The 27,655-nt window shown below is 43.6% G+C and overlaps 1 protein-coding gene across 2 annotated transcripts in view; it reads left to right on the forward strand.

The window, feature by feature from the left end:
- Positions 1–27,655, forward strand: part of wdr17 (WD repeat domain 17) — a 167,552-nt gene that overhangs the window by 55,551 nt on the left and 84,346 nt on the right. For both annotated transcript variants that reach the window (XM_060843103.1, XM_060843110.1), the window contains exons 5-10: positions 4,643–4,873; positions 5,848–6,099; positions 8,242–8,364; positions 9,092–9,279; positions 9,457–9,625; positions 11,495–11,586. In XM_060843103.1, coding sequence (XP_060699086.1) covers positions 4,643–4,873; positions 5,848–6,099; positions 8,242–8,364; positions 9,092–9,279; positions 9,457–9,625; positions 11,495–11,586 — 1,055 coding nt within the window. The remainder of the gene's footprint in view (positions 1–4,642; positions 4,874–5,847; positions 6,100–8,241; positions 8,365–9,091; positions 9,280–9,456; positions 9,626–11,494; positions 11,587–27,655) is intronic.

Raw genomic sequence — 27,655 nt, forward strand, 5'->3', positions numbered from 1 at the left:
TCCAAGTTCTGCAGATATAGATTCACCAACACACTTTTGTATCCAATTCCCACCAGAATTAATGATAACATTAGCTTTCTGAATTAGTTGTTGCAACTGACTGCTAGTCTTTTGTAATTCATGCACCAAGACGCCCAGATCCCTCAGCATCTTAGAGCTCCCATATTATACTCCATTTGCCACACACTTGCCCATTCACATAACCTATCTCCAAATTTGTATATTCTCCTGTCCTCTTCACAACTTATTTTCCTATTTATCTCTCCTAATTGGCCAGAGCACAATTAAGAGTCAACTGTATTGTTGTGGGTTTGAAGGCCAGATCGGTAATGATTGCCAACTTCCTTCTCTAACAGACATTATGAACCAGATAGAGTCATCGGATCATTGAGGTATACAGCACGGAAACAGGCCCTTTGGGACAACTCATCCACGCCGACCACCATAACTAACTTAAACTAATCCCATTTGCCTGCATTTGGCCCTTATCCCTCTAAACCTTTTCTATCCAAGTACCATTCCAAATGTCTTTTACTTGTTGCAATTGTACTCACCTCTACTGCTCCCTCTGGCAACTTGTTCCATATGCGTACCACTCTCTGTGTGAAAACATTACCCCTCTCACCTTAAACTTTACACTTTCTAGTTTTGGATCCCCTACCCTGGAGAAAAGATCTTGGCTACTCACCTTATCTATGTCTTTTGTGATTTTGTAAAAGTCTATGAGGTCACCCTTTAGCCTCCTACGCTTCAGGGATAAAAGCCCCAGTCTATCCAGCCCCTCCTCATAATTCAAACATTCCAGTCTCAGTAACACCCTTTTTTGCACCCTTTCCAGTTTAATAACATCCTTCCTATGGCAGGACGGCCAGAATTTTATGCAGTACTCCAAATATGTCCTTATCAATGCCTTATACAGACTGGAATATGATGTCCCAACTCCTATACTCATTGCTGTGACCAATGAACACAAGTGTGCTAACGTCTCCTTCACCACCCTGTCTATCTGCGATGCCACTTTCAAGGAACTGTCAGTCTCTCTATTTACCCAGAGTCCTACGATTTACTGTGTAGTCCTGCCCTGGTTTGTCTTAGCAAAATGCAACACCTCACATTTATCTGAATTAAACTCCATCTGCCATTCCTTAGCCCGCTGACCCAGTTGATCAAGATCCATTGTACTCATTGATAACCTCTTCACTGTCCACTGTAAAACCAATTTTGGTGTCATCTGCAAACTTATTATCCATGCCTTGTATATTCTCATCCAAACCATTTATATAAATAATGAACAGCACTGGACCCAGCACCGATCCTTGCAACACACTGCTCTTCACAAACTTCCAGTTTGAAAGCGACTGTTTAGCACCATCCTCTGTCTCCTACCATCAAGACAATTTTGTATCCAATTGGCTAGATCTCTCTGGATCCCATGTGACTGAACCTTATGAACCGGTCTAGCATGCAGTACTTTGACGAAGGCGTTATTAAAGTCCGTGTTAACAATATCTATCACACTGGCCCTCATCTGTCTTCTTGGTCACCTCTTCAAAAAACTCAAGTAAATTTCTAAGACACAATTTCCCACACCAAAGTCAAGCTGGCCATCTCAAATCAGTCTTTGTCTTTTCAAATACATGTTGATCCTGTCTCTCAAAATGCCATCCAGCAAAATGGATGGCATGGTGGCCAAGTGGTTAGCACTGCTGCCTCGGTTCAATTCCAGTCTTGAGTAACTGTCTGTGTGGAGTTTGCGCATTTTCCCCGTGGGTGTGTGTTTCCTCCAGCTGCTCCGCTTTCTTCCTGCAGTGCAAAGATGTGCAGGCAAGGTGGATTAGCCTTGGCAAATTCAGGGACAGGGTAGGGAGATGAGTTTTGGTGGGATACTGTTCAGAGGTTGGTGTAGACTCAATAGGTTGAAAAGCCTGCTTCCACATTATGGGGGTTCTATGGCCTTACCCACTACTGATGTTAAGCTTCCCGGTCTGTAGTTCCTTGGCTTTTCTTTGCTTAACATTATGGCACAACATTAGCCACCTGCCAATTTACAGGCACTGAACCCATGGCCATTGGTGGTGTATATATCTCTGCTAGCAGCCATGCAATTTCTTCCCTAGCTTCCCACAATGTCCTGTTTCACACTTGATCAGGTCTCGAGGATTTATCTACCCATATGTGTTTTAAGACCTCTGTACCACATCTTCTGTAATGTGTTTTTCTTTTCAAGACATCAATATTTATTTCTCCAAGTTCCCTAGGTTCCATGTCCTTCTCCACAGTAAATACAAACACAAAATATTCATTTAGTATCTCACCCACCTCCTGCAGTTCCATCTCGCGGATTTTTATGGGCCCTATTCTCTCCCTAGCTTCCCTTTTGACCTTAATATACTTGCAGTGTCTGTTCAGGTTCTCCATTACCTGATCTGCCAAAGGTATCTCATGATCCCTTTTTGCCCTTCTGTTTTCCCTCTTAAGTGTACTCCCACACCCTCAAGGAATTCACTCGATCCCAGCTGTATATACTTGTCATATGCCTCCTTCTTTTTCTTGACTAGAGCTCAATATCTCTAGTAGGGCCATCTGCACATTGATTGAGAAAGTTTTCTTGAACACACTTAACAAATTCTCCCCATCCAAGCCCTTAACACTATTGCAAGTCTAATCTATGTTTCGAAAGTTAGAACCCTGCCATTACAACCCTACTATTCTTATACATTCCTGCTATCCCCGTATATAGTCGTTCCTCAATTTCCCTTTGTCTATTGGGAAGCCTATAGTACAATGTCATCAATGTGATCACCCACTTCTTTTTTCTCAGTTCCATACAGTGGCGTCACTGAATGATCCCTCGAGAATATTCTCTCTAAGTACTGTCATGATGTTTTCCCTAATCAAAAGTGTCACACACCTCCTCTCTTGCCGCCCCCTCTATCCTTCATACAACAACTGTACTCTGGAACTTTGAGCTGCCAGTCCTGTTCCTCCCTCAGCCATGTTTCTGTAGTTGCTATGATACCCCCATTCCATGAACTCATCCATGACTTGAGTTCATCTGTCTTACCTGCCAAGTGTCTTGCATTGAAATTGATGCTGAATTCATCAGTCCTCCCTCGTTGCCTGCTGTACTCTTGCCTGCCTTGTCTCTTTAACGTTCTCTCTTCAACTTCTGTACTAGTCTCAACCTTCTCTTTTTTCTCATTATTGTTTAGGGTCCCAACTCCCGCCAGACTAGTTTAAACCCTCCCAAGTAGCTCTAGCAAATGCCCCCCCCCCCCCATACGATATTGGTCCCCCTCCATCTTGTACTTTTGCCCCCCGAGGAGATCCCAACGATCCAAAAATCTGAATCCCTGCCCCCAGCTATTCAGCCACACATTCATCTGCCCTATTCTTTTATTCCTTCTCTCACTAGCACATGGCAACCAGAATAATCCAGAGATCTTGAGCTCCTGCTTTTTAACCTCCTGCCTAACTCCCTATATTCACTCTGTAGGACCTCATCCCTTTCGTCACTTATGTCTTTGGTATCCATGTATACAATGACCTCTGACTGCTCATGCTCCCCTTTAAGAATTTGCTGCATCCGCCCAAAGACCTCCTTGACCCAGGCACCAAGAAGGCAACGCCCCATCCTGGAGTCTTACTTTTGGTTGCAGAAGGGCCTGTCTATGCCTTTGACTAGAGAGTCCCCTATCAGAGTTGCTCACTTGAACTTTGCCAAACCCTGCTTTACAATAGAGCCAGTCGTGGTGCCACAGACCAGGCTGCTGCTGCTATTTTACTCTGAGAGGCTATTCCCTACAAAAGTATCCAAAACCTGTTAGAGAGGGGAGTAGCTACAGGAGATCTCTGCACTGCCTGCCTACCTCTCCTGGCAGTCACCTGACTGATGAGTTTTTACAACAATTGACACAAGTTAGATGGTCACCATTAATCTAACGTTTTATTCCATATCTTTTTAAATGCAGATTCCACCATCTCCCATTGTGGGATGTGATCCCATGTTTCATCCCGTGTATAATCGACAAATTTTGCAGCGTCACCTTTCATCCCTTCATCCAAGTCATTTATATAACTTATAAAGAACAAAGCTCTCAGCATTGATCCCTGTGGCAGACTGCTCATTATATTCTGCCAAACTGAAAAGGCCTATTTATGCCTATACTCTGCTTCCTGTTAGTCAGCCAATCCTCTACCCAAATAAATACTACCATTGCCACAATAAAAATTGAGCTTGCATTGTATCAAATGCCTTCTAGAAATCTAAGTACAGTACATCTACTGGTTCCCCTTTGTCCAAACCACATCAAAAAACTCTGTTAGATTGCTTAAGTATGACTTCCCTTTCACATTAACTCTGTATGATTATCTTGAATTTACCAAGTTCCCTGCTATCACTTCTTCAATGACATTTAATAACATTTCTGTCTGACAGAGATTGATTTGTAGTTTCTGTCTCCTTTTTTGACTGATGGAGTTGCATCTTGCATCATCTAACATTATGGGGTCTTCCCCAAAAACTGGGCAGTTTTAGAATGTTAAAGCCAACATATCAATAATCTAGCTAGCCATTTCTTTAAAGACCCTACAGCTATCCAACAGCCTGATGATGTTCTTCTATCCCTCCTGACCCTTTCAGGAATTCCTGCTTCACTCAGTTGGTGCTGGAATTCAGGTGAGGCAGTGGCATTTGTCTCTCATCGGGGTCCACTCTACATCTGGACAATCTCAGGAGCAGAGTGTGGGGTAGCGGTTCACAAAGAAGCGCACAGCTTCCTGTCAGACATCTGCCTTTTCAGATGGCATCCTAGAAAGAAAGGCAAGGTGGTCTTTGGACACACAGATGGCAGCCTGTCCATCTTCCAGCCTGGTAAGTCTATGTGATACTTCAAATAATGCATCATTACAGCTGGGTTAGTGAGATAACTGGGCCACTAAAATGTCCGGGCTGGCCTTTCCTCTTGCGGAGCTCCATTTGAACCAAATCCATAGACATTGCTATGAGAACGATCTTAGTTACTTCGAAAGTGTAGATTGATTTGTTCCCAGAAGCCTGTTGTCACCGTCACTGTGGCGATCCGAGTCCCCATACCAACGCTAGCAGCTCAAATTTACATGTGCAGCAACAGGTGGAAATAGGAGACAACACCCTTCCAGGGCTGTGGTTGGTAGACAGGAGGGAAGTTCCTGTTAGAGTTGAGAGACACTTAACACTTCTCACTTTCACCCTATTGTTGAGCATCATCAACCTGTCCAATCTCAGACAGACATTAAAATATCACCCTCACATTAGTCTTTAAAAGCAGTCACTTACGAAGAGGTGGGCGAGTACGTTCACACTTATGTAAGTGCTTCAGAGACGTGCGAATGAATACGGATCAGAAGATTGTTACCATTGAAACATTTTGGCACACACCTTCCAATCCATAGAGATAACGCTGCCTTCCTGAAGAGCAATTCACACACCCCTGCTTCATCCCGTAGCATTACAAGCTTAGTCCCCTCATAACGTACCCAATTTCCTTTTAAGATCAATGATTGTGTATGCTCAATGAGCGCCAAGTTAGTAGCAATCTCTATGTAAAAACATTTTTCATCACTTTTTCATCCTTCCTCTACCAGCTCCTCTATAGCACCTTTTGCCCAAAGTCCACTGATCTGTGTGTTATTAGCTAATAGGATGTCTGATAGTGGCAGAAAGATAATGCCCCTAAATTATCGTTTTTTGTGGCATTGAGATTGTGTGAAAAATATGCCAGCCTCAAGCTAATTAATTTGGTTCAAATGACAGTCATTCAATGTTAGGAATCTATGCTCAGACTTTCTCTGTGATATGGACACCAGGTACCAAGAGTCAGAAGCATGTGCTGAGACCAGAATCATTGGAGGGAACGGATGAAGAAGATCCAATCACAGCCCTGGAATGGGATCCACTCTCCACTGACTACCTACTGGTGGCCAACCTACACAATGGAATTCGATTGGTTGATTCCGAGTCACTCTCTTGTATTACAACCTTCAGTTTCCCGAGCGCTGCAGCATCAGTGCAGTGCCTGGCCTGGGTCCCCAGTGCTCCAGGGATGTTCATAACCGGAGGTAGGACTAACATTATCAGCAGCAGAAAAGGAAATATGCCAAAACTTGTTTTCTCATTTAAAGCAATAATATCTCATGATTTACTGAATTCTGAAAATAAAAGAGACATCTTACTGAAGCTTTATATCTCACACACATCAGGATAAACGCAAGAATGCCAAATTTCAAAGAATCACAACAATTTACCCTACAAGAGTCTAGCTGGTAAAACAACTCTGACTGAGTCATGGGGAAAGCAACTGAAGGCTTCTCCTATTTTTTTGCAGCTCTTTTCCATTATCCAGGAGAAGCAGAGATGGAAATTCTAGGCAAGCTCACCTGTCTCTTTTTTTTTTAAGTTATACTTTGATTGCATTTTGCCCAAATAAGTACTCATCAGAAGACTAAGCAAATGTTTTAAATGAGGAAATCAGCCTGGGAGTGGTTTGATTAGACATGGGGTTTGAGACTTCAGAATGTACCGAGACAAAGGACAACAACAATTCGTGTTCATAAAGTGCGTCTGACTTAACGTTCCCCAAGGTGTTTAACAGGAGCATTATCAAACAAGTTTGATACCAAGGTAATATTTGGCAGATGACTGGTCAAAAACGTAGTTTTTAAGGACCATTTTAAAGAATGTAAGAGGTGAAGATGTTAAGAAAGAGGGTTCCAGAAGTAAGAACCTAGGCACTAAAAGCTGTGGTCAATAATGACGAAAAGACCGACATAGGGATGCACAGAATCCATGGAATTTTCCATCATATCTTTACCACTGATGTTTGTAGAGCTCCAACTGATTACAGCGATAAGGAGAGATGAGGCCTTAGCAAACAACAATAACCTGCATTTCAAATCAAAGATGAGAATTTTACAGTTGAGATGTCGCCCAGACTAGAGAACAACATAGACAGTGGACACAAGGCTGAGGGGGAATAGGACTTAGTGTGAATTTGAATACAGAGGTTTAAATGAGTTTAAGTTTATGTAGGGTGGAATAGGAGTGGCTGACCAAGAGTTCATTGGATAGTCAAGTCTCCAGGTAATAAAATCAGCAATAAGGATGTCACCAGCCAATGAGCTGAGGAAGAGTGAGTTCAGGTGATGTTATGAAGAGAAAGTAGGCAGTTTGGGTGATAGGAGATGAAGTCTTAAACATGTCTTAGCAATGTGGTTTTGCAAGAGCATTCCAGAGGACAGAGCAAAGCAGCTCTTGTAGTCTTAACATCATACATGAAATATGCTGTTTGATCAAGTGCTTATATTTATGGTTCGTCCTGTTTAATTATGTAGATATTTATGCCACCTCCAAAAAAGTAAACATTAGTTTAGCCTTTCTATTAGTTCTTGTGAGTGAAAAGCAAAAATCTTAATGTCTGCATGTCAGTTATCAGATGTCAACCATGGTTTGCTGATCTCAGAGTTCAAAGGTTGCAAGTCCCAGTCACAATACAAAGCCTTGAGCATGTGATCTCAGCTGACTTTCCCATGCATTACTGAAGCAGTACTGAATTTTTAGAGATGCTGTCTTTCAGGTAAGTGTCAGGGTGATGTTACTGGACTAGTAACCCAAATACCCAAGCTAATGCTCTGGATCAGGAATTCAAATTCCCCCACTGCATGACTAAATCTGGATTTGAAAACCAGTTGATTTCAGTGATGGGAACTATCATTGATTGTTTTAATGACCCATCTGGTTTGCAAATGTCCTTTAAGGGAAGCAATTCTGCCATCTTCAACTGGTCTGGACTACATGTGACTCCAGACCCACAGCCATGAGGTTGATGCCTAACAACCCTCTGAGATGACCTAGCAAGCCACTCAGCTGGAGGGTATTTAGGGATAGGCAACAAATGCTGACTTTGCATTCCATTGCAAAACCTTTTGCAGTGTCCTGAAGTTGTGAAAATTGCTAAATAAATGCAAGCCTTTTCTCTTTTGTTCAACAATTTGTATCAAGAATGCCAGTGGAATTATATCATAGTCTCTTGCATTTTCCTTGCTCCTTTCCAGTTGAGAGGTTTATTTGAAACTAACATTGGTGATATCTAATATTACTGTGATAACTGGCTCATTGTCTGAACAGTGTAATTAATGGTGGACCCTTCCTGCTGTCTGCCTATTATTTTTCTCATATTTCAATACCTTTCATCTAATTTTCAGACTCTCAAGTTGGTGTTTTGCGAGTTTGGAATGTCTCAAGAACAACGCCAATTGATAACTTCAAGTTGAAGAAGACAGGATTTCATGCTTTACATGTGCTGAGTTCTTCACCAAAGAAAAAATGTGGGTAGTCATTTGAAAGTCATAGTTTATAATAGGGCTTATATGTTTAATTGATTAGATCTACAGAGTCCCCATATCAAAGTCAAATTTATGCATTTTTTGATACTTATCGCTTATAAATGGAATTTTTTAGCATAGATTATGAGGGGGAGAGAGTAGCTGACAAACAGTTAAGAACTTCATAATTCAGATCAAGAGAAATTCAGATCAAGAAAAATTCAATATTCTGCTTCAAATTTCAGCCAAGAACAAAGAAAATCAATTCAGAAGTAAGGCCCCAGTGAGTGCATTCCTAAGCTGAAACACCCTGAGGCCCGAATGGCCTGCAATTCAATGGGCCTCAGAACTGATAATTAATGCTAATATTAACCGGATCCCCAATACTTGCAGGCAGCAGAGGGACTGACCATCACCTAGTTATCAAGGTCATTTTTTAAAACAAATGAAGAGCAGATAATTTGTCAATATTTTGGTCCCTGTGTTTAGACAAGTTGCGCCCTCAGTGAACCAGCATTCAGTGTCTCTGCGCATAATATGTCAGAAAAACTGCAAATGGGTATTTCTGCTAACAAAACTCTCTGAAACTGTTTATGAACATCCATCAGTGTCAGTCGATGGGGATGAGATGATTGATTAAATTGCCAAGTTGACGAGGGGCTGTAGGTTAACTAGAGCTATGTTGAAAGGCGAGAAAATTAGAAGTGAACTTTAATGCTGTCCTTTGCAGGTTATTCGACCCATTCTCCTTCTAAGAATCACCATACGTCATCAACCAGTGAAGCCATTCCCCCTCCAACCCTCTCTCAAAATCAAGCATTTTCTCTTCCACCTGGACATGCGGTGTGTTGTTTCATGGATGGTGGAGTTGGGCTATATGACATGGGAGAGAAGAAGTGGAACTTTCTGCGAGATTTGGTAGGCTCCATTCTTTCTCCATTTTGCCTCCCCAGTTGTATTTCAGGCTCCATTGTGACTCTCACTGTATCCTTTGTGCTATCTCCATTGAAGAGAAAGTAGCTATGGATGTGGCATCATTAGAAAAAGGCTGACAGTGGATCCAACAATGAATCTTGTTCTCTCTCTGTATTCTAGGGTCATGTGGAAACAATCTTTGACTGTAAATTTAAACCAGATGATCCCAACCTCCTAGCCACGGCATCATTTGATGGGACAATAAAGGTGTGGGATATAAACACATTGACAGCAGTCTACACTTCCCCGGGTAATGAGGGAGTAATCTACTCCTTGTCCTGGGCTCCAGGTAAGCTATCACAGAGCAGGTTCTCAGTTAGTACAGTTAAATACTGAACGCCCACTATCGCCGCAGAAGGATTAGCACCATTGAAGCTTCCCCACGTCATCTTCATGTGGAGTACTCCCCGAAACACTCAGCAATGAGGTCACAACTGTTATTCTCATGAGTTTCCTTGTCAAGACTAGAATTTGATCCCCCTCCTTCATTGCTGTTAGGAAGGTCGTTTCTCTAACTGAAAGGCTCACCAGACCGTTTCAGATGCACTTAAGAAGTCAACCGTATTGGAGAGGAGAATTACCAGGATGTTGTCTGGTCAGGAGAGTTTTAGTTATGAAGAGAGACTGAACAGGCTAGGATTGGTTCCTTGCAGCAGAGGGAGACTGAGAGGGGATATGACTGAGATGTGTAACATTATGAGGGTAGAGATAACGTTGTCAGGAAGAAGCTTTTCCGCTTGGTAGAGGGATCAATGATCAGAGGCATCGATTTAAGGTCGGGAACAGGAGGTTTGGAGACAATCTGAGGATTTTTTTTGGGTTTGTGTGCGAGTATGGAACTCACTGCCTGTAAGACTGGTAGAGCCAGAAACCCTCATAATATTTAAGAAATATTTAGATGTGCATTTCTGATGCCATGGCATACAAGGCTATGGATCAATTGCCAGAAAATGGGATTAGAATAGTTAGGTAGCTGTTTTTGACTGGCACAGACTTGATGGATCAAAGGGCTTTTCTCAGTGTTGTAGACCTCTGTTGCTGTGGGTCTGATGTTGGCCAGACGTAGCCAGGAAGGGAGATTTCCTCCAGTGAAAGACATTTGTGAAGTAGACGTGTTTGATAACAAAATCGATAATTTCGTGGAATCAATTACTGAAACAATTTTAATCAAGACTTACAAGTTAACTTGAGTTTCCACCAGATGCTGTTGTGAAACTTGAGCTGATGACCCAGGGCCTCTGGATTATGAGCCCAATAGCATTACCACTGCACTACGGCCCTGCATTCGCGCCATCCTGTGCCTCCCCAGAAACATATGAGACTAGCCAAGTTCATGAAATTGTGAGGCCAAGGGTCTCAGCAGATGTAAATCATTGATCAAAGAAGGAGATAAAGAGTTGTTGCAAAAGTAAGCAGAGATCAAGGGAAAATGTCAGGCAGCCACTTCAGATTAAATCAAATGCGGCCCTTCTGGTGTCCTAGAGAGAGGGTAGAGACACTAGGGTGGCATTCCTTAGGACTTCGGTAGAAGTGTTCAAAATCACAACAAGCTTTGTTTGCAGCAAATAAAAGGAAACCCCTTCCGGGGACAGGATGGGCACCTGGAGGATACAGGTTTAAAGTGATTGCCAGAGCATCTGAAAGGATTGACTCATTGTGATGTGAAATGTGTGCCCGGAAAGATGGAAGTACAGTCAATGATAACTTTCAAAGAGTTATCGGATCAACACTCGACTGGGAGAAATAAATTTAGGGAAAAGATCGGGGGAGCAGTGTTCCTTGTGTAGCTCTTTCAAAGCACCAGCTTGAGTCTGACCACGCTGCATCACTCTAACCTGTCCGACTGACGATCTAATGCCATGCTGACAACGGCTGAACTTTAATTGATCAAAAATGATTTTCAACTCATATCCAATCAGATAAATGTGCAGTGTGATTTGAATGTGCACACTTTTTCTTGTATCCCCCAAAATAAACCTGTCCTCTGTCTCTTCAGCACAGCCTCACAGCCAAGTTAGATTCAGTCCTGATGCTATGGTGTCATATTTGCTGTAGGCAGAGACTGTAACTTTTATGTTAGCAGTTTCCTTATTTAAGTATTTAAACGAGTCGGTGCTCAACACTTCACAATGCATATTAATGTCCTTATTACTTAAAGGTGACCTTAACTGCATCGCAGGTGCAACCTCACGCAACGGAGCCTTTATATGGGATGTAAAAAAAGGAAAAACAGTTACTCGGTTTAATGAGGTAAGTTGTTACACTCCACCTACTTTTCCATAAAGCATAAGAGAAATTGACTTTGTTGTAACTGGAGAATCAGAACCTGGGCAAGGTTAAAAACTGAAAAGCTGAACACAGTCAGCAGATCAAGCAACATCCAAAGAGAGAGGGACTGAGCTAATCTTCCAAGACAATGATCATTCATCAGAAATGGAACAAATTAATCACATAAACTATTTATGTACTCAGAATGACCCAAAGTGCATAGATGCTTCATTACTATTGTCATTTAGGGAAATGCAGTGGTAAATTTGCTCACAGCAGGATTCCAAGGAACCAAATCATATGTTTTACAGTCACTTCGTATACAGAGCTTGAATATTGCTGAGAAAAGACTTTTCATCAAAGCTTTATATCTTGCACTTGTCAAAATAATGAACAAGAAATACCAAAGTGAAGGGAAGGCATCATTTATACTACTAAGAGGAGAGTGCTGATTGGTTGGCAAGTGGATTCTGACAAAGCAGTTGCCATAAAATGTGCAGCAGCTGATGATGACTGACAGTTAACTGCCAAGCTTTGTTCAAAGTTTAAACTAGACAAGTTGACTCTGGCTGGTCAAGGTATTGCCCTGAGAATTAAGCCAATTGGCTGACCTATTGTGTTGTGGTGGAATGTGTGTATATGTCCTTTCTGTACAATATCCGGTTACAATAACACACTTCAATTTATTAATACTCATAGTTCTTAAGCATGAAGGAATGTGGGAAAAGGAATTTATTTCAAATTTTGGAGACATACCCGGAATGTTTTCTCTAAAAGAGACCTTTAATAGTTCACTGTGGACTTTGGCGAATTTTGTTTTTACAAAGCTTCCTAGAAATTACATAATTGCTGATAACTCTTTGCTTTTCTGTAGTTCTTACTTAGGAAGCTCTTGAACAGAAACTGACTCGGTCAACTCTTCTAACATGCAATATAAATGTTATTTCACCTTTTATTTCTTACAAATACCCTGGTGAGTCCAAGTATAAATAGAAAACAGTTTGAAAGGATATGCCTTTACACAGCTGTAATTGCTATAGTGCTGTTGATTGAAGGGCAAATGCTGACCAGGAGAATGCTAGACAATCTTTTGTATCAACCTGAAGTAGTGGTTGAAAGGTGAAAATGTGAACTGCCAATGTTGGATACCAGAGTCAAGGCTAGAATGGTGCTGGAAAAGCACAGCAGGTCAGGCTGCATCCGAGGAGCAGGAAAATCGACGTTTCAGGCAAAAGCCCTTCATCAGAAATGAGGCAGGGAGAGATAAATTGGAGAGGGAGTGGGGCTGGGGAGAAGGTAGCAAAGAGTACAATAGGTAGATGAGGTGGGGATGAAGGTGATAAGTCGGAGAGGAGGGTGGAGTGGATAGGTGATTGGCAGGTGGGACAGGTCATGAGGACAGTGCTGAGCTGGAAGGTTGGAACTGGGGGTAAGGTGAGGGGAGGAGAAATGAGGAAACTGGTGAAGTCCACATTGATGCCCTGGGGTTGAAGTGTTCTGAGGCGAATGATGAGGCGTTCTTCCTTCAGGCGTCGAGTGGTGAGGGAGTGATGATGGAGGAGGCCCAGGACCTCCATGTCCTCGGCAGAATGGGAAGGGGAGTCGAAATGTTCGGCCACGGGGCGGTGTGGTTGATTGGTGCAGGTGTCTCGGAGATGTTCCGTAAAGCGCTCTGCTAGGAGGCGTCCAGTATCCCCAATGTAAAGGAGACTGCATCGGGAACAACAGATAAAATAAATGACATCGGTGGATATGCAGGTGAAACGTTGATGGATGTGGAAGGCTCCTTTAGGGTCTTGAATGGAGTTGAGGGGGGAGGTGTGGGCGCAGGTTTTGCAGTTCCTGTGGTGGCAGTGAAGGTGCCAGGACGGGAGGGTGGGTTGTTGGGGATAAAGACCTGACCAGGTAGTCACGGAGGAAATGGTCTTTGCAGAAAGTGGATAAGGGTGAGGAGGGAAATATATCCCTGGTGGTGGGGTCCGTTTGTATGTGGTGGAAATGTCAGTGGATGATGCGGTTTATGTGGAGGTTGGTGGGATGGAAGGTGAGCGCCGGGGGGGGTTCTGTCCTTGTTGCGGTTGGAGGGGTGGAGTCTGAGGGCGGAGGTGCAGGATGTGGATGAGATGTATTGGAGGGCATCTTCAACCACGTGGGCAGGGAAATTACGGTTGTTAACGAAGGAAGCCATATGGTGTGTTCTGCAGTTGAACTGGTCGTCCTGGGAGCAGATATGGTGGACACAGAGGAATTGGGAATACGGGATGGCATTTTTGCAGGAGGTAGGGTGGGAGAAGATGTAATCCAGGTAGTTGTGGGAGTCGGTAAGTTTGTAAAAAATGTCAGTGTTAAGTCGGGCGTCATTGATGGAGATGGAGAGGTCCAGAAAGGGGAGGGAGGTGTCAGAGATGGTCCAGGTAAATTTAAGGTCAGAGTGGAATGTGTTGGTGAAGTTGGTGAAGTGCTCAACCTCCTCACGGGAGCACAAGGTGGCACCGATACAGTCATCAATGTAGCGGAGGAAGAGGTGGGGAGTGATGCCGGTGTAATTACGGAAGATGGACTGTTCTACGTAGTCGACAATGAGACAGGCATAGCTGGGGCCCATACGGGTGCCCATGGCTACCCCTTTGGTCTGGAGGAAGTGGGAAGATTCGAAGGAGAAATTGTGAAGGGTGAGGACCAGTTCAGTCAAACAGATGAGAGTGTCTGTGGAAGGGTACTGTTGGGGACATTGGGAGAAGAGGAAACGGAGGGCTTGGAGGCCCTGGTCATGGCGGATGGAGGTGTCGAGGGATTGGATGTCCATGGTATAGATGAGGTGTTGGGGGCCAGGGAAACGGAAGTCTTGGAGGAGGTAAGGGCATGGGTGGTGTCTCGAACGTATGTGGGGAGTTCCTAGACTGGGGGGAATAGGACAGTGTTGAGGTAGGGGTGGAGATGAGTTCGGTGGGGCAGGAGCATGCTAAGATAATGGGTCAGCCAGGGTGATCAGGCTTGTGGATCTTGGGAAGGAGGTAGAACTGGTGGTAGGGGGAATGGGGGTGGAGTCATTAGCAGAGGTGATGTTCCCCTCAGGGTTCTGGGGGGGCGGGATTTGGATGCTGCCTGACCTGCTGTGCTTTTTCAGCACCACTCTAATCTAGACTCTGAAGTCGTGGTTACAGCTTATCCAGAGGACAGTATCTCAGACAATGCAGCATTTCAGGGAGAATGGTGTCGAAGGGCCAGCTGACCTTTCATGTTCAACATCTCTAATGTTGAGCTTTTACCTTGTGTCTCAGCCACAAGGGTGCTACCTGTCAAGCTGCAGTTCAAACAGGTTTACTGTTGGCTTTTCTTTCATGGAGGAATGTCTCACTCCTAAGCCGTAGATATTCACTCTCTGGGGAGGCCATTCATACAACACTGTTGAGTTAGCCAGCTACCCACTGAGCATGTCTATCATTAACAGACACTTAAGGTCCAAAGAAGAGACCCTGCATCAGTGAACCACTCCATTATCCTCTCCCAACTCCTCATCAGTAACTCTTTCCTTCCCTCCCTGTGAACCTCCACTCCTTCCACACACATCTCTAGCTGGGAATCCATTGGGGATCCTCATGGTAGATCCTACTGTAGTACCAAATATGGCCACTGCACTTTGTGGTGTTGCCAGCACTGGAGGACTGCAAACCCCTGATTGCTTTGGAGTGAGTTACCTGCTTTATTGGCAATTTGGTTGGAGAGAAGAACTTGATTGAAATAAGACCATAAGACATAGGAGTGGAAATAAGGCAATCCGGCCCACTGAGTCCACTCTGCAATTTAACCATGGAGATGGGCACTTCAACTCCACTTACCCGCACTCTTCCCATAGCCCTTAATTCCTTGCGAGACCAAGAATTTATCAATCTCTGCCTTGAAGACATTTAACATCCCAGCCTCCACTGCGCTCCATGGCAATGAATTCCACAGGAGAAAGTGAGGTCTGCAGATGCTGGAGATCAGAGCTGAAAATGTGTTGCTGGAAAAGTGCAGCAGGTCAGGCAGCATCCAAGGAACAGGAAATTCGACGTTTCGGGCATAAGCCCTTCATCAGGAATTCCACAGGCCCACCACTCTCTGGCTGAAGAAATGTCTCCTCAATTTCTGTTTTAAATTGACCCCTTCTAATTCTAAGGCTGTGCCCACGGGTCCTAGCATTCTCGGCGTCCACCCTTTTGAAGCCATGCATAACCTTGTAAGTTTCTATTAGATCTCCCCCCACCCTTCTAAACTCTAATGAATACAATCCCAGGGTGCTCAACTGTTCATATGTTAGGCTTACCATTCCAGGGATCATCCGTGTGAAGCTCTGCTGGACACGCTCCAATGCCAGTATGTCCTTCTTGAGGTGTGGAGCCCAAAATTAGACACAGTATTCTAAATGGGGCCTAACTAGAGCTTTATAAAGTCTCAGTAGCCCATCGCTGCTTTTATCGAGTCATACAACATGGAAACAGACCCTTCAGTCCAACTAGTCCATACTACTTACTGACCGTGCTCCCAAACCAAACTAGTACAATTTCACTGCGTTTGGCCAATATCCCTCCAAACCTTTCCTATTCATGTACTTATCCAGTTCCTCTGGTAGTTCATTCTACATACAAACTAGTCTTTCTAAAAAACGTTGCCGCTCATGTCCTTTTTAAATCTCTCTCCACTCATCTTAAACAATATGCCCCCTAGTTTTGAATTCCTCCACCCTAGTGAAAAGACTCTTGGCTATTCACCTTATCTATTCCCCTCATGATTTTATAAACCCCTATAAGTTTTATATTTCAACGCTCTTCAGATAAATTACAACATTATATTTGCTTTCTCAATCACGGACTCAACCTACAAGTCAACCATTAGCGAATCCTGGCCTAGCACTCCCAGATCCCTTTGTACTTTGGCTTTATGAATTTTCTCACCATTTAGAAAATAATCCATGCCCATATTCTTTTTTCCAAAGTGCAAGACCTCCCATTTGCTCATGTTGAATTTCATCAGCCATTTCCTGGACCACTCTTCTAAACTGTCTAAATCTTTCTGCAGCCTCCCACCTCCTCAGAACTACCTGCCTGTCCACCTTCGTATGATCAGCAAACTTTGCCAGAATGCCCCCAGTCCCTTCATCCAGATCATTTATATATAAAGTGAACAGCTGCAGCCCCAACACTGAACCCTGCGGGACACCACTTGTCACTAGCTGCCATTCCTAAAAATAGCCTTTTATCCCAACTCTCTGCCTTCTGTCAGATAGCCAATCCTCAATCCATACCAGTAGCTCACCTCGAACCCCATTTCTTAGCAGCCTCCCGTGAGGCGCCTTATCTAAGGTCTTTTGAAAGTCTAGATAGACCACATCCACTGGGTTTCCCTGGCTAACCTACTTGTTAGAATTCTTTGAAGAGATAACAGGTTTGTCAGGCATGACCTCCATGCTGACTTGTTCTAAACCGACCTGCACTTCCAAGAATTTAGAATTCTCATCCTTAACGATGGATTCTAGAATTTTACCTAAAATTGAGGTTAGGCTAATCAGCCTATAATTTTCCATCTTTTGTCTTAATCCTTTCTTGAACAAGAGGGTTACAACAACGATTTTCCAATCATCCGGGACTTTCCCTATCTCCAGTGACTTTTGAAAGATCACAACCAACGCCTCCACTATTTCCTCAGCCATCTCGCTGAGAACTCTAGGATGTAGCCCATCGGGGCAGGAGATTTATCAATTTTTAGGCAATTTAGCTTTTCTAGCACTTTCTCTTTCGTAATGGCCACCATACTCAACTTTGCCCCTGACTCTCCTTAATTATTGGGATATTACTCATGTCTGCCACTGTAAAGACTGATGCAAAGTATTTATTAAGTTCTTCAGTTATTTCCTTATCTCCCAGCACTAGCCTTCCAGCATCAATTTGTAGCGGCCTAATGTCGACTTTTGCCTCTCATTTGTTTCTTGTGTATTGAAAGAAATTTTTGCTATCATTTCTAATATAACTGGCTCGCTTACCTTCATATTCGATCCTCTCCTTCCTTATTTCTCTCTTTGTTATCCTCTGTTTGTTTTTGTGGCCTTCCCAATCTTCTGATTTCCCAGAGCTGTTGGCCACTTTATAAGGCTCTCTCTTTTTTTTGATACATTTCCTGACTTCCTTTGTCAGAAATTACATAGTGTTGGGCCTCCTGGGGAAAGGCAACAGAGAACTCCCATCAGATCTTCACCCAGTGGAGAAGACCCATATTAAGTATCGTTTCTCAAGGTCTCTGACTTCCCTCATTCCTTTGTACATTTCCTCAGCTCCTTTTATCTCACTTGCAGTCACAGCCAGAGGCCGGTTGTGCCTTTAATATTACACAGAAATTACTGGAGGAACTCAGCAACATCTGTGGAGAGAAAACAGGGTTAATGTTTCGAGTCCAGTGACCCTTCTTCAGAGCTGACAGTAGGGAAGAAAAGGTAGGATTTATGCTGATGACAGTGGGTGTGGCGAGAGGTAAGGGGGATGGCAGTGACCGAATAGGGTGAGACTGTGCCTTGCAAGAGAGAAAGAAAATGAGGCAGACAAAGGGATAGTTGATCATAAGTAGGGAAGTAAAAAGTGCTAATAAGGGGGACCATAAATAGGTGGAAAAGGGTTGGCTGTGCCCATGTGGTGACAGAATCTGGAACGTGAGGGTTGAGGTACTGTGTTCAGTCTCTAAAATTATTGTACTCGATATTGAGTCCTGAAACTGCAGGGTCCCCAAGCAGAAAATGAGGTGCTGTCAATCCAGTTTGTGCTGAGCTTTGCTGGAGCAAGCCCGAGGCAGGGACGTCAGCCAGGGAACAGGGGGGTGTGCTGACATGGCAACCAGCAGGAAACACAGGGTCATTTTTAACGGCCAAATGTCAGTGTTCTGCAAAATGGTTCCCAATTCAGAGGTGACCACATTGTGAGCTGCGATTATAGTAGATTCACATCTTCCACAGTCTTGTGGGATGTTTTCATCTCTGATCACCCCCCACCCACAGCCTTCTGCATCTCCAGTTTTCATCTAAGCAACCCAAGCTTTCTACACCCTATGCCATGCCCTGACTGATCTGGAGCCTGCTACTGATGGCATCTCTGATGTTATAGAGCTCTCTGAATGAAACCTGTCTCTCGGGGTTGCAAAATTCAAATCAGCAAACATCTTGGCAATTGCTTCTGGAAGCCAAAGGGCTGCTCACTAGCCATTTAACTAAAATTCGGCGGAAGCTCTGTTTTTTAGCTCATTATTCAAATTCCTATTCAATCTTTTAAAAACACAAGTCATATCTTCATGGAACTGCAAACCAAAATCAATTTTTCCTCCACTTTAGACCCAAGCAATGATAATATGACCATTCATCATGACAGCCCAATGCAAAAAGAGTGACCTGCTCATAATCCCCTTACTATTCCATGATTCTCCTACAGTGAGACTGAGAGTTGACAGAAACTGTGCAACCAAGAATAAAAGTTTGCCTCCGTATAAAGTTTGATCGACAAAAGATATTAAGTCATTGTTCTAAATTATCAAGTCAGAGTGAAAAGTTTCAATGAATGATGGAAGGTCGCAATGAAAAAATGGCTTTAGAAAAAATGTATTTCAAGGAAAAGAAAGAAGAATAAAGTAGATATGTACAGAGGGAGAGAGTTTGAGAGAGTAAGGTCTGGAGATCTCAGCCACTAATCTCGGAACAGGGTAGGTGGAGTTGAAATGCCCATCAGCCATGATTGAACGGCGGAGTGGACTCGATGGGCCGAATGGCCTTACTTCCACTCCTATGTCTTATGGTCTTATGGTCAAAGTGAAAAGAAGATGCTCAGGAGGCCAGAGATAGGCAATCAACAGGTATAGGGAATAAAATGTGAACCGTTAACAACCCAGCTGGTGTCATGACTGGAATGTCAGATCCTAGACTGAAACCTCACTTGGTAGACTCTAATTTTGTTTCTCCAGGAGGTGGAGGTCACTTGCTAAACCTATTTGTAAGAGTCCGTCCATGTGCTTTTAACAAAAAAGACCAAGGTGTTTATCAAACAAGAAAAAACACGAAATGTATTACATTAAATGTTCAGAAGACTTAATTAAAGCAGGAGAAAAGGGTTCAATCTTGTATTACTCCTTTTATCCCAGTATTATTCATACAAACTTAAACCCCCTGCAAAAGTTTACCATCAACTCCAAGCCAATGCTAGCACTGTTATAACCGGTTTCATTCCACAGACTTTCTTTGCATCCACTGTGCACTTTCTTTCTTTAAACAGATAACTTTCCCTGAAGAAAAACTCACAAATAACCTAACATTCCTGCCCCTATAGTCTGGCACACACTGATGGACTGCTGTCTGGGTTTCTCTGTGCCTCTTTATAGGCATTAGCACAATTTGTTTCGTTTTTCATGAATGCACGAAGCTGTTAACCCCATCACTTCATTTCAAGGCATATAAAATCTAACTAAAATGCAAGTAAACAAACAAAAAGCCTTCAGACTTCCACCATGAGCCTAAGCATCATCAAGAACATAAAACCAGAGGAGATAAGACAGAATTAGGCCTTTCAGCCCATCGAGTCTGCTCCACCATTCATACATGGCTGATATGTTTCTCAACCCCCTTCTTCTGCCTTCTCCTTTCATTCCGTTACTGATCAAGAACCTATTTATCTCTGTCTTAATGCACTCAATGACTTGATCTCAACAGCCCTCTGCGGCAATGAATTCCACAGATTCGTCACCCTCTGGCTGAAGAAATTCCTCCTCATCTCAGTTCTGAAGGGTCATTCCCTTTATTTTGAGGCTGTTCTCTCGGGTCCTAGTTTCTCCTAGAGGAGGAAAAGTCTTCTTCCCACGTCACTCTATCGAGGCTTCTCTGTACTCAGTAAGTTTCAATCAGATCAACACTCATCCTTCTAAACTCCATTGAGTTCAAACTCAGAGTCATCAACTGCTTCTCATATGGCAAGCTCATCATCCCAGGGGTCATTGTTGTAAATTTCCTCTGGACCCCTTCCAATGCCAACATGTCCTTCCTTAGATACAGGGCCCAAAAACTGCTCAAAATATTTCAAATGCGGACAGCCAAATACAGCCTCAGCAATATATCCCTGCTCTTGTATTCTCGCCCTCTTGAAATGAATGCTAATGTCGCATGTGTCTTCCTAACTGCTAACTATACTTGTGTGTTAACCTTAAGAGAGTCCTGAACTAGAAATACCAAATCCCTTTGTGGTTCAGATTTGTGAAGCCTTTCCCCACTTAGAAACTGCCACCTTGTATTCCATTTGCCACTTCTTTGCTCACTCGCTTATCCTTTCAAGGTCTGTTTGAAGCCTCCCCACTTCCTCAACACTACCTGTCCTCCACCTATCTTTGTATCATACTCAAACTTAGTAACAATGCTCTCAGTTCTTTCAGCCAGATCGCTAACGTATAACATGAATAGTTGTGGTCCCAACACTGACTCCTGCAGAATTCAGCTAGTCACCGACTGCGATTCTGTAAAAAGACCTCTTTATCCCTACTGCCTGCTTTCTGCCAGTCAGCCAATCCTTTACCCATGCCAATCCCTTGCCCCTAACGCCATGGGCTCTGATGGCACCTTGTCAAAGGCCTTATGGAAATCTAAATAAATTGCGTCCACTGGATCTCCTTTGTCTAATTTGCTCATTACCTCCTGAAAGAATTTGAACAGATTTTTCAGGCATGACTTACACTTGATGAAGCTGTGCTGACTCACCCTAGAGGACCGTGCACTTCCAAGTAGTCCACAATCTCATCCTTAATAATGGACTCTAAATTCTTACCAGCAACCGAGGTCAGACTAACCAGCCCACAGTTTTCCCTCTCCCACTCCCTCCCTTCTTAAACAAGGGTGTTACATCCACCATTTTCCAGTTATCTGGGACTCTCCCTGACTCCAGTGATTCCTGAAAGGTCACAATCAATGCCTCTCCAATCTCTACAGCTGTCTCCATCAGTACTCTGGGGTATAGTCCATCTGGTCCACGAGATTTATCTACCTTCAGAACTTTCAGCTTTTTAGCACCTTCTCCTTATAGAGCCATAGAGACGTATATTACAGAAACAGACCCTTCAGTACAAATCGTCCATGCCAACCAGATATCCTAAGTGAGTCTCGTCCTATTTGCCGGCACTTGGCCCATATCCCTCCAAACCCTTCCTATTCATATACCCATCCAGATGCCTTTTTAATGTTGTAATTGTACCAGCCTCCATCACTTCCATTGGCAGCTCATTCCATGCACTCACCACTCTCTGCATGAAAAAGTTTCCCCTTAGGTCCCTTTTATATCTTTCCCCTCTCACCCTAAACTCTCTAGTTCTGTTCTCCCCTACCTCAGGGAAATACCTTGTCTATTTACCCTATACATGCCTCTTATGAATTTATAAACCTCCATAAAGTCACCCCTCAGCTTCCTTAGCAATGACCCGTACACTCCCATCTGACCCCTGATCTCTTGAAGTTCTGTTATGCTACGGGTGTCTTTCATCGTGAAATTGATGCAAAGTACCAATTCAGTTCCTCTTCCATTTCTTTGTTCCCTATTACTCCTTCTCCAGCCTCCTTTTCCATCTGTCCAAAGTCCACTATTGCCTCTCTCTTACCTTTTAGATATTCATAACAACTCTTGCAATGTTTCATATTACAAGTTAGCTTGCTCTCATATTTCATCTTCTCCCCTTTATTGCTTTTTTAGTTACTTTCTGCTGATTTTTAAAGACCTCCAATTTTCTGGCTTCCCACTAATCTTCATCACATTCTATACTTTGCTCTTATGCTGTCCCTGACTTCTCTCGTCAGCCCTGGTTACCTTCCCTTCCTTAGTATGGTTCCCTTTAGTATGGTTCTTCTTCCTTGGGATGAACTTCTGCAGTGCCTCCAGATTATCCCCCAGAAACCCCTACTATCACTGCTGTACCATCTTCCCTGCTCGACTCCCCTTCCGATCAACTCTGGCCAGCTCTTCCCTCATGTTTTTGCAGTTACCTTTATTCCATCACGATACCATGACAACCGGGTCCAGCTTCTCCCTCTCAGACTGCGGGTGAAATTCTATCATGTTATAGTCACTGCTCCCAGGGATCTTTCACCTTAAGCTCCTTAATCAAGCCTGCCTCACTGCACATCACCAAATCCAGAATTGCTGTTCCCGAGTGGGCTGCCCCATAAGTTACTCCAAAAAACACATTTCATAGACATTCCACTCATTCAGAATAAAAGCATAGTCTACTTTCTAAATGGTGAGAAAATTAGTAAAGCCAAAGTACAAAGGGATCTGGGAGTGCTAGTCGAGGATTCTCTAAAGGTAAACATGCAGGTTGAGTCCGGGATTAAGAAAGCGAATGCAATGTTGTCTCTTATCTCAAGAGGGTTGGAATATAAAAGCAGAGATGTGCTACTGAGACTTTATAAAGCTCTGGTTAGGCCGCATTTGGAGTACTGTGTCCAGTTTTGGTCCCCACACTTCAGAAAGGACATACTGGCACTGGAACGTGTCCAGTGGAGATTCACACAGATGATCCCTGGAATGGCAGGTCTAACATACGAGGAACGGCTGAGGATCCTGGAATTGTATTCATTGGAGTTTAGAAGATTAAGGGGAGACTTAATAGAGACGTACAAGATAATACATGGCTTGGAAAGGGTGGACGCTAGGAAATTGTTTCCATTAGGCGAGGAGACTAGGACCCGTGGACACAACCTTAGAATTAGAGGGGGTCAATTCAGAACAGAAATGCGGAGACATTTCTTCAGCCAGAGGGTGGTGGGCCTGTGGAATTCATTGCCACGGAGTGCAGTGGAGGCCGGGACGCTAAATGTCTTCAAGGCCGAGATTGATAGATTCTTGTTGTCTCGAGGAATTAAGGGCTACGGGGAGAATGCTGGTAGGTGGAGTTGAAATGCCCATCAGCCATGATTGAATGGCGGAGTGGACTCGATGGGCCGAATGGCCTTACTTCCACTCCCATGTCTTATGGTCTTATTCCTTTTCTTGAAATCCGCTATTAACCTAATTTTCCCAGTCCACATGTATATTGAAGTCTCCCATGATTAATGTAATAGTGCATTTCCTGCATGTGTTTTCTATCTCCTCATGTATTTCCTTCCCAACATCCTAACTGCTGTTAGGAGGCCTGTACACAACTCCCATCAGGGTCTTTTTCCTTTCGTGGTTCCTCAACTCCACACAGATTCAATGTATACCGACTCTCGATCACTTCTTGCTATCAATTTAATTTCATTTCTTACAAGCAGGCAACCCTGCTGTCTCTGTCCATCTGCCTGTCTTTTCAACAGGAAGTGTATCCTTGGATGTCTAGTTACTAGCCCTGAAGCACTTGCAGCCACATCTGCGATACCCACAACATTGTACTTGTCAATTTCAAACTGCGGTAAAAGCTCATTTACCTTCGAACATAGAACAGTACAACACAGGAACGGGCCCTTTGGCCCATGATGTTGCGCCGAACATGATGTCAAATTAAATAAATCCCTTCTGCCTGCCCTTGATCCACATTCTTCCATGCCTTGTATACATACTACCTCCACCACTACCTCTGGCAGTTTGTACCAGACTCCTACCACTCTCTCTGAAAAAAACCTTGCCCCTCACAGCTCATTTGAACTTTCCCCCCTCACCTTAAATGCATGCCCCGTTGTATTAGACATTTCGACTCGAGTAAAAAGATTCTGACCGTCCACCCTACCTGCACGTCTCATAATTTTATAGACTTCTGTCAAGTTTCCCTCAGCGTCCGCCACTCCAGAGATAATAACCTGAGTTTTTCTAGCCTCTCCTTATAGCTCATTCCTCTCTAATCCAGGCAGTGTCTGGGTAAACCACTTCTGCACCCTCTCCAAAGCTTCCACTTTCTTCCTATAATGTGACGACCAGAACTGAACTCCACACCTTGTTGTGTTATGTTTAAGTACAATGCCCACAGTCCAGTGTTGACTACCTCCATTCTTGTACTTGTCCCCTTAGCTGTTGTACCTGAATTATAGAATCCTTACCCTGTGGAAGCAGGCCATTCGGCCCTTCGAGTCCAATTCAACCCTCCGAAGAGCATCCCACCCATACCCACCCCCACCCTCTTCCTGTAACCCTGTGTTTCCCATGGCTAATCCACCTAGCCTGCACATCCTGGACACTGTGGGCAATTTAGCATGGCCAATCCACCTAATCTTAGACTGTGGGGGGAAACCCACACAGACACTGGGAGAAGGTACAAGCTCCACTCAGACAGTTGCTTGGGTCCCTGGTGCTGTGAGGCAGCAGTGCTAACCACTAAGCCACCATGCCCCCCTTTTTAAATATTTTTTAAAAATATTTACAATTTTGTTCACTTCCTGCATGCTTCATTGTTTCCTTATTGTGCCTATGCTAACCCTATGGACTAACCCCATGGGGCAGCATGGTGGCTCAGTGGTTAGCATTGCTGCCTCACAGCACCAGGCTCCCAGGTTCGATTCCAGCCTTGGGTGACTGTCTGTGTGGTGTTTGCACATTCTCCCTGTGTCTGCGTGGGCTTCCTCTGAGTGCTCTGGTTTCCTCCCACAGTCCAAAGATGTGCAGGTCTGGTGAATTGGCCACGCTAAATTGCCCGTAGTGTCAGATGCATTAGTCAGAAGGGAGGGGATGTTACTCTTCAGAGGGTCGGTGTGGACTTTTTGGGCCGAAGGACCTGTTTCCACACTGTAGGGAATCTAATCTAATCTAACCCTGTGAATGTTCCTCAGCATCATCTTCTCGAGGAGATAGCAACAAATGCTGGTCTTGCCAGTAATCCTTCTACAAATAAAAAAAAGTTAATTCCTTCTCACCCAAGATCTTTTTATTTTCTCATTTCTAGCCCTACAGTTTTTTTTTGAAAAGCACACATCCCAAATTGCTCGTGACAGATTTCCTATTGCATAAATATTTGTTGCACCATTTTCTCTTTGTATAAGTTAAAATTAGAGGAAATAAAATGTTCATTTGTATAAATTCTAAATAAAATTTAGCATTTTTGAAAGAAATGCTAACTGAAGTATTTCTGATGTAATTAACTTCAAAGTACATATCCATATTTTCATGCCACACGTTAACAATGGACTTTTACACAGGATGATGTGCACTTGTGTCACCTGCTGTCAGCATTTAAACACATTACATTACATAATCAAACTAAAAACATAGGGAATATCTTCCATGAACCTTATCAGTTTTTTCAGTAAACACCACAGAGCCACTCATTCCAGAACGTTGATTGTAAAATTCAGCTCTTGCACTTCACCTTCAACGGACGCTGGGGTGATATTTAGAAAGTGCATTAGTGGACGGCGAAGAGGGTTACCTCAGATTACAACAGGGTCTGAACCAAATGGGCCAATGGGCTGAGAAGTGGCAGATGGAGTTTAATTCAGATAAATGCGAGGTGCTGCATTTTGGGCAAGCAAATCTTAACAGAATGTAGACACTTAATGGTAAGGTCCTAGGGAGTGTTGCTGAACAAAGTGAACTTGGAGTGCAGGTTCATAGCTCCTTGAAAGTGGAGTCGCAAGTAGATAGGATAGTGAAGAAGGCATTTGATATGCTTTCCTTTATTGGTCAGAGTATTGAGTACAGGAGTTAGGAGGTCATGTTGCGGCTGTACAGGACATGGGTTAGGCCACTGTTGGAATATTGCATGCAATTCTGGTCTCCTTCTTATCAGAAATATGTTGTGAAACTTGAAACGGTTCAGAAGCGATTTACAAGGATGTTGCTAGGGTTAGAGGATTTGAGCTACAGGGAGAGGCTGAACAGGCTTTGGCTGTTTTTCCTGGAGCATCGGAGGCTGAGGGGTGACCTTATAGAGGCTTACAAAATTATGAGGTGCATGGATAAGGTAAATAGGCAAAGTCTTTTCCCTGGGGTCGGGGAGTCCAGAACTAGAGGGCATAGGTTTAGGGTGAGAGGGGAAAGGTATAAAAGAAACCTAAGGGGCAACTTTTTCACACAGAGGGTGGTACGTGTATGGAATGAGCTGCCAGAGGAAGTGGTGGAAGCTGGTACAATTGCAACATTTAAGAAGCATATGAATAGGAGGGGTTTGGAGAGATATGGGCCGTGTGCTGGCAGATGAGACTAGATTGGGTTGGGATATCTGGTCTGCATGGACGGGTTGGACCAAAGGGTCTGTTTTTGTGTGGTTCATCTCTATGATCTCTGGTTCTAGTCCCTCAATCTTCTGAGATTGTTGAGATCCAGGCACAAGTCTGCGACTTTCTGCAGCATTTTCCACAAATGGTTCCTCTCGGTGTCTGATGTTATGTACTGTGTGGTACTGTTGCAGCATAGCATTTGATCTAAGTAGGTGAGTTTGGGTACACCTGTTGATTTGAACTGACATTAGGTGTTGAAAATCTGCCAACAGGCCCAATTGAGCTTCATGCAAGTACGGATATTCCAATCTGTGGGTTTCCAGCAGTCTCACATTCATCCCAACTGAAGGTTGTGCCCCTTTCCATGCTCTCTGCCCTGTTTCTTATTTTGAAAACTTTAATAAACTCGACAGAGTCCTCCCCCGCCTTTATCCTGTTTAGCTGATTCCAGCATGATTCAGGTAGAGCCTGTCTCATAGAGTTCCCACCTTCTGAGGAAGGGTCACTCAACCTGAAACGTTAACTCTGATTTCTCTGCACAGGTGCTGCCAGACCTGCTGAGCTTTTCCAGCAATTTCTGTTTTCGCCCCTCCTTCCCCGACACTGGTTCCAGTGTCCCAGGTTTTTGAACTCTTTTCTCTCACACCAACCTTTCAGCCACACAGTTACCTCTTTAACCTTGTTGATCCTGTGCCAATCAGCTTGTGACTCAGGTGGTAATCCAGAGATTATTAACTTTTGTTTTGTACTTTTTAATTTAGCCTCTACTGCTCATATTCTCTCAGCAGAATGTCTTTCCCCTTTCTACCAATATCAACTCAATTTATTGAATTGAATTGAATTTATTGTCACATGTACCGAGGCACAGTGAAAAGCTTTGTTTTGTGA

The sequence above is a fragment of the Hemiscyllium ocellatum genome, chromosome 2, assembly GCF_020745735.1.
Source record: "Hemiscyllium ocellatum isolate sHemOce1 chromosome 2, sHemOce1.pat.X.cur, whole genome shotgun sequence".
Taxonomy (NCBI): Eukaryota; Metazoa; Chordata; class Chondrichthyes; order Orectolobiformes; family Hemiscylliidae; genus Hemiscyllium; species Hemiscyllium ocellatum.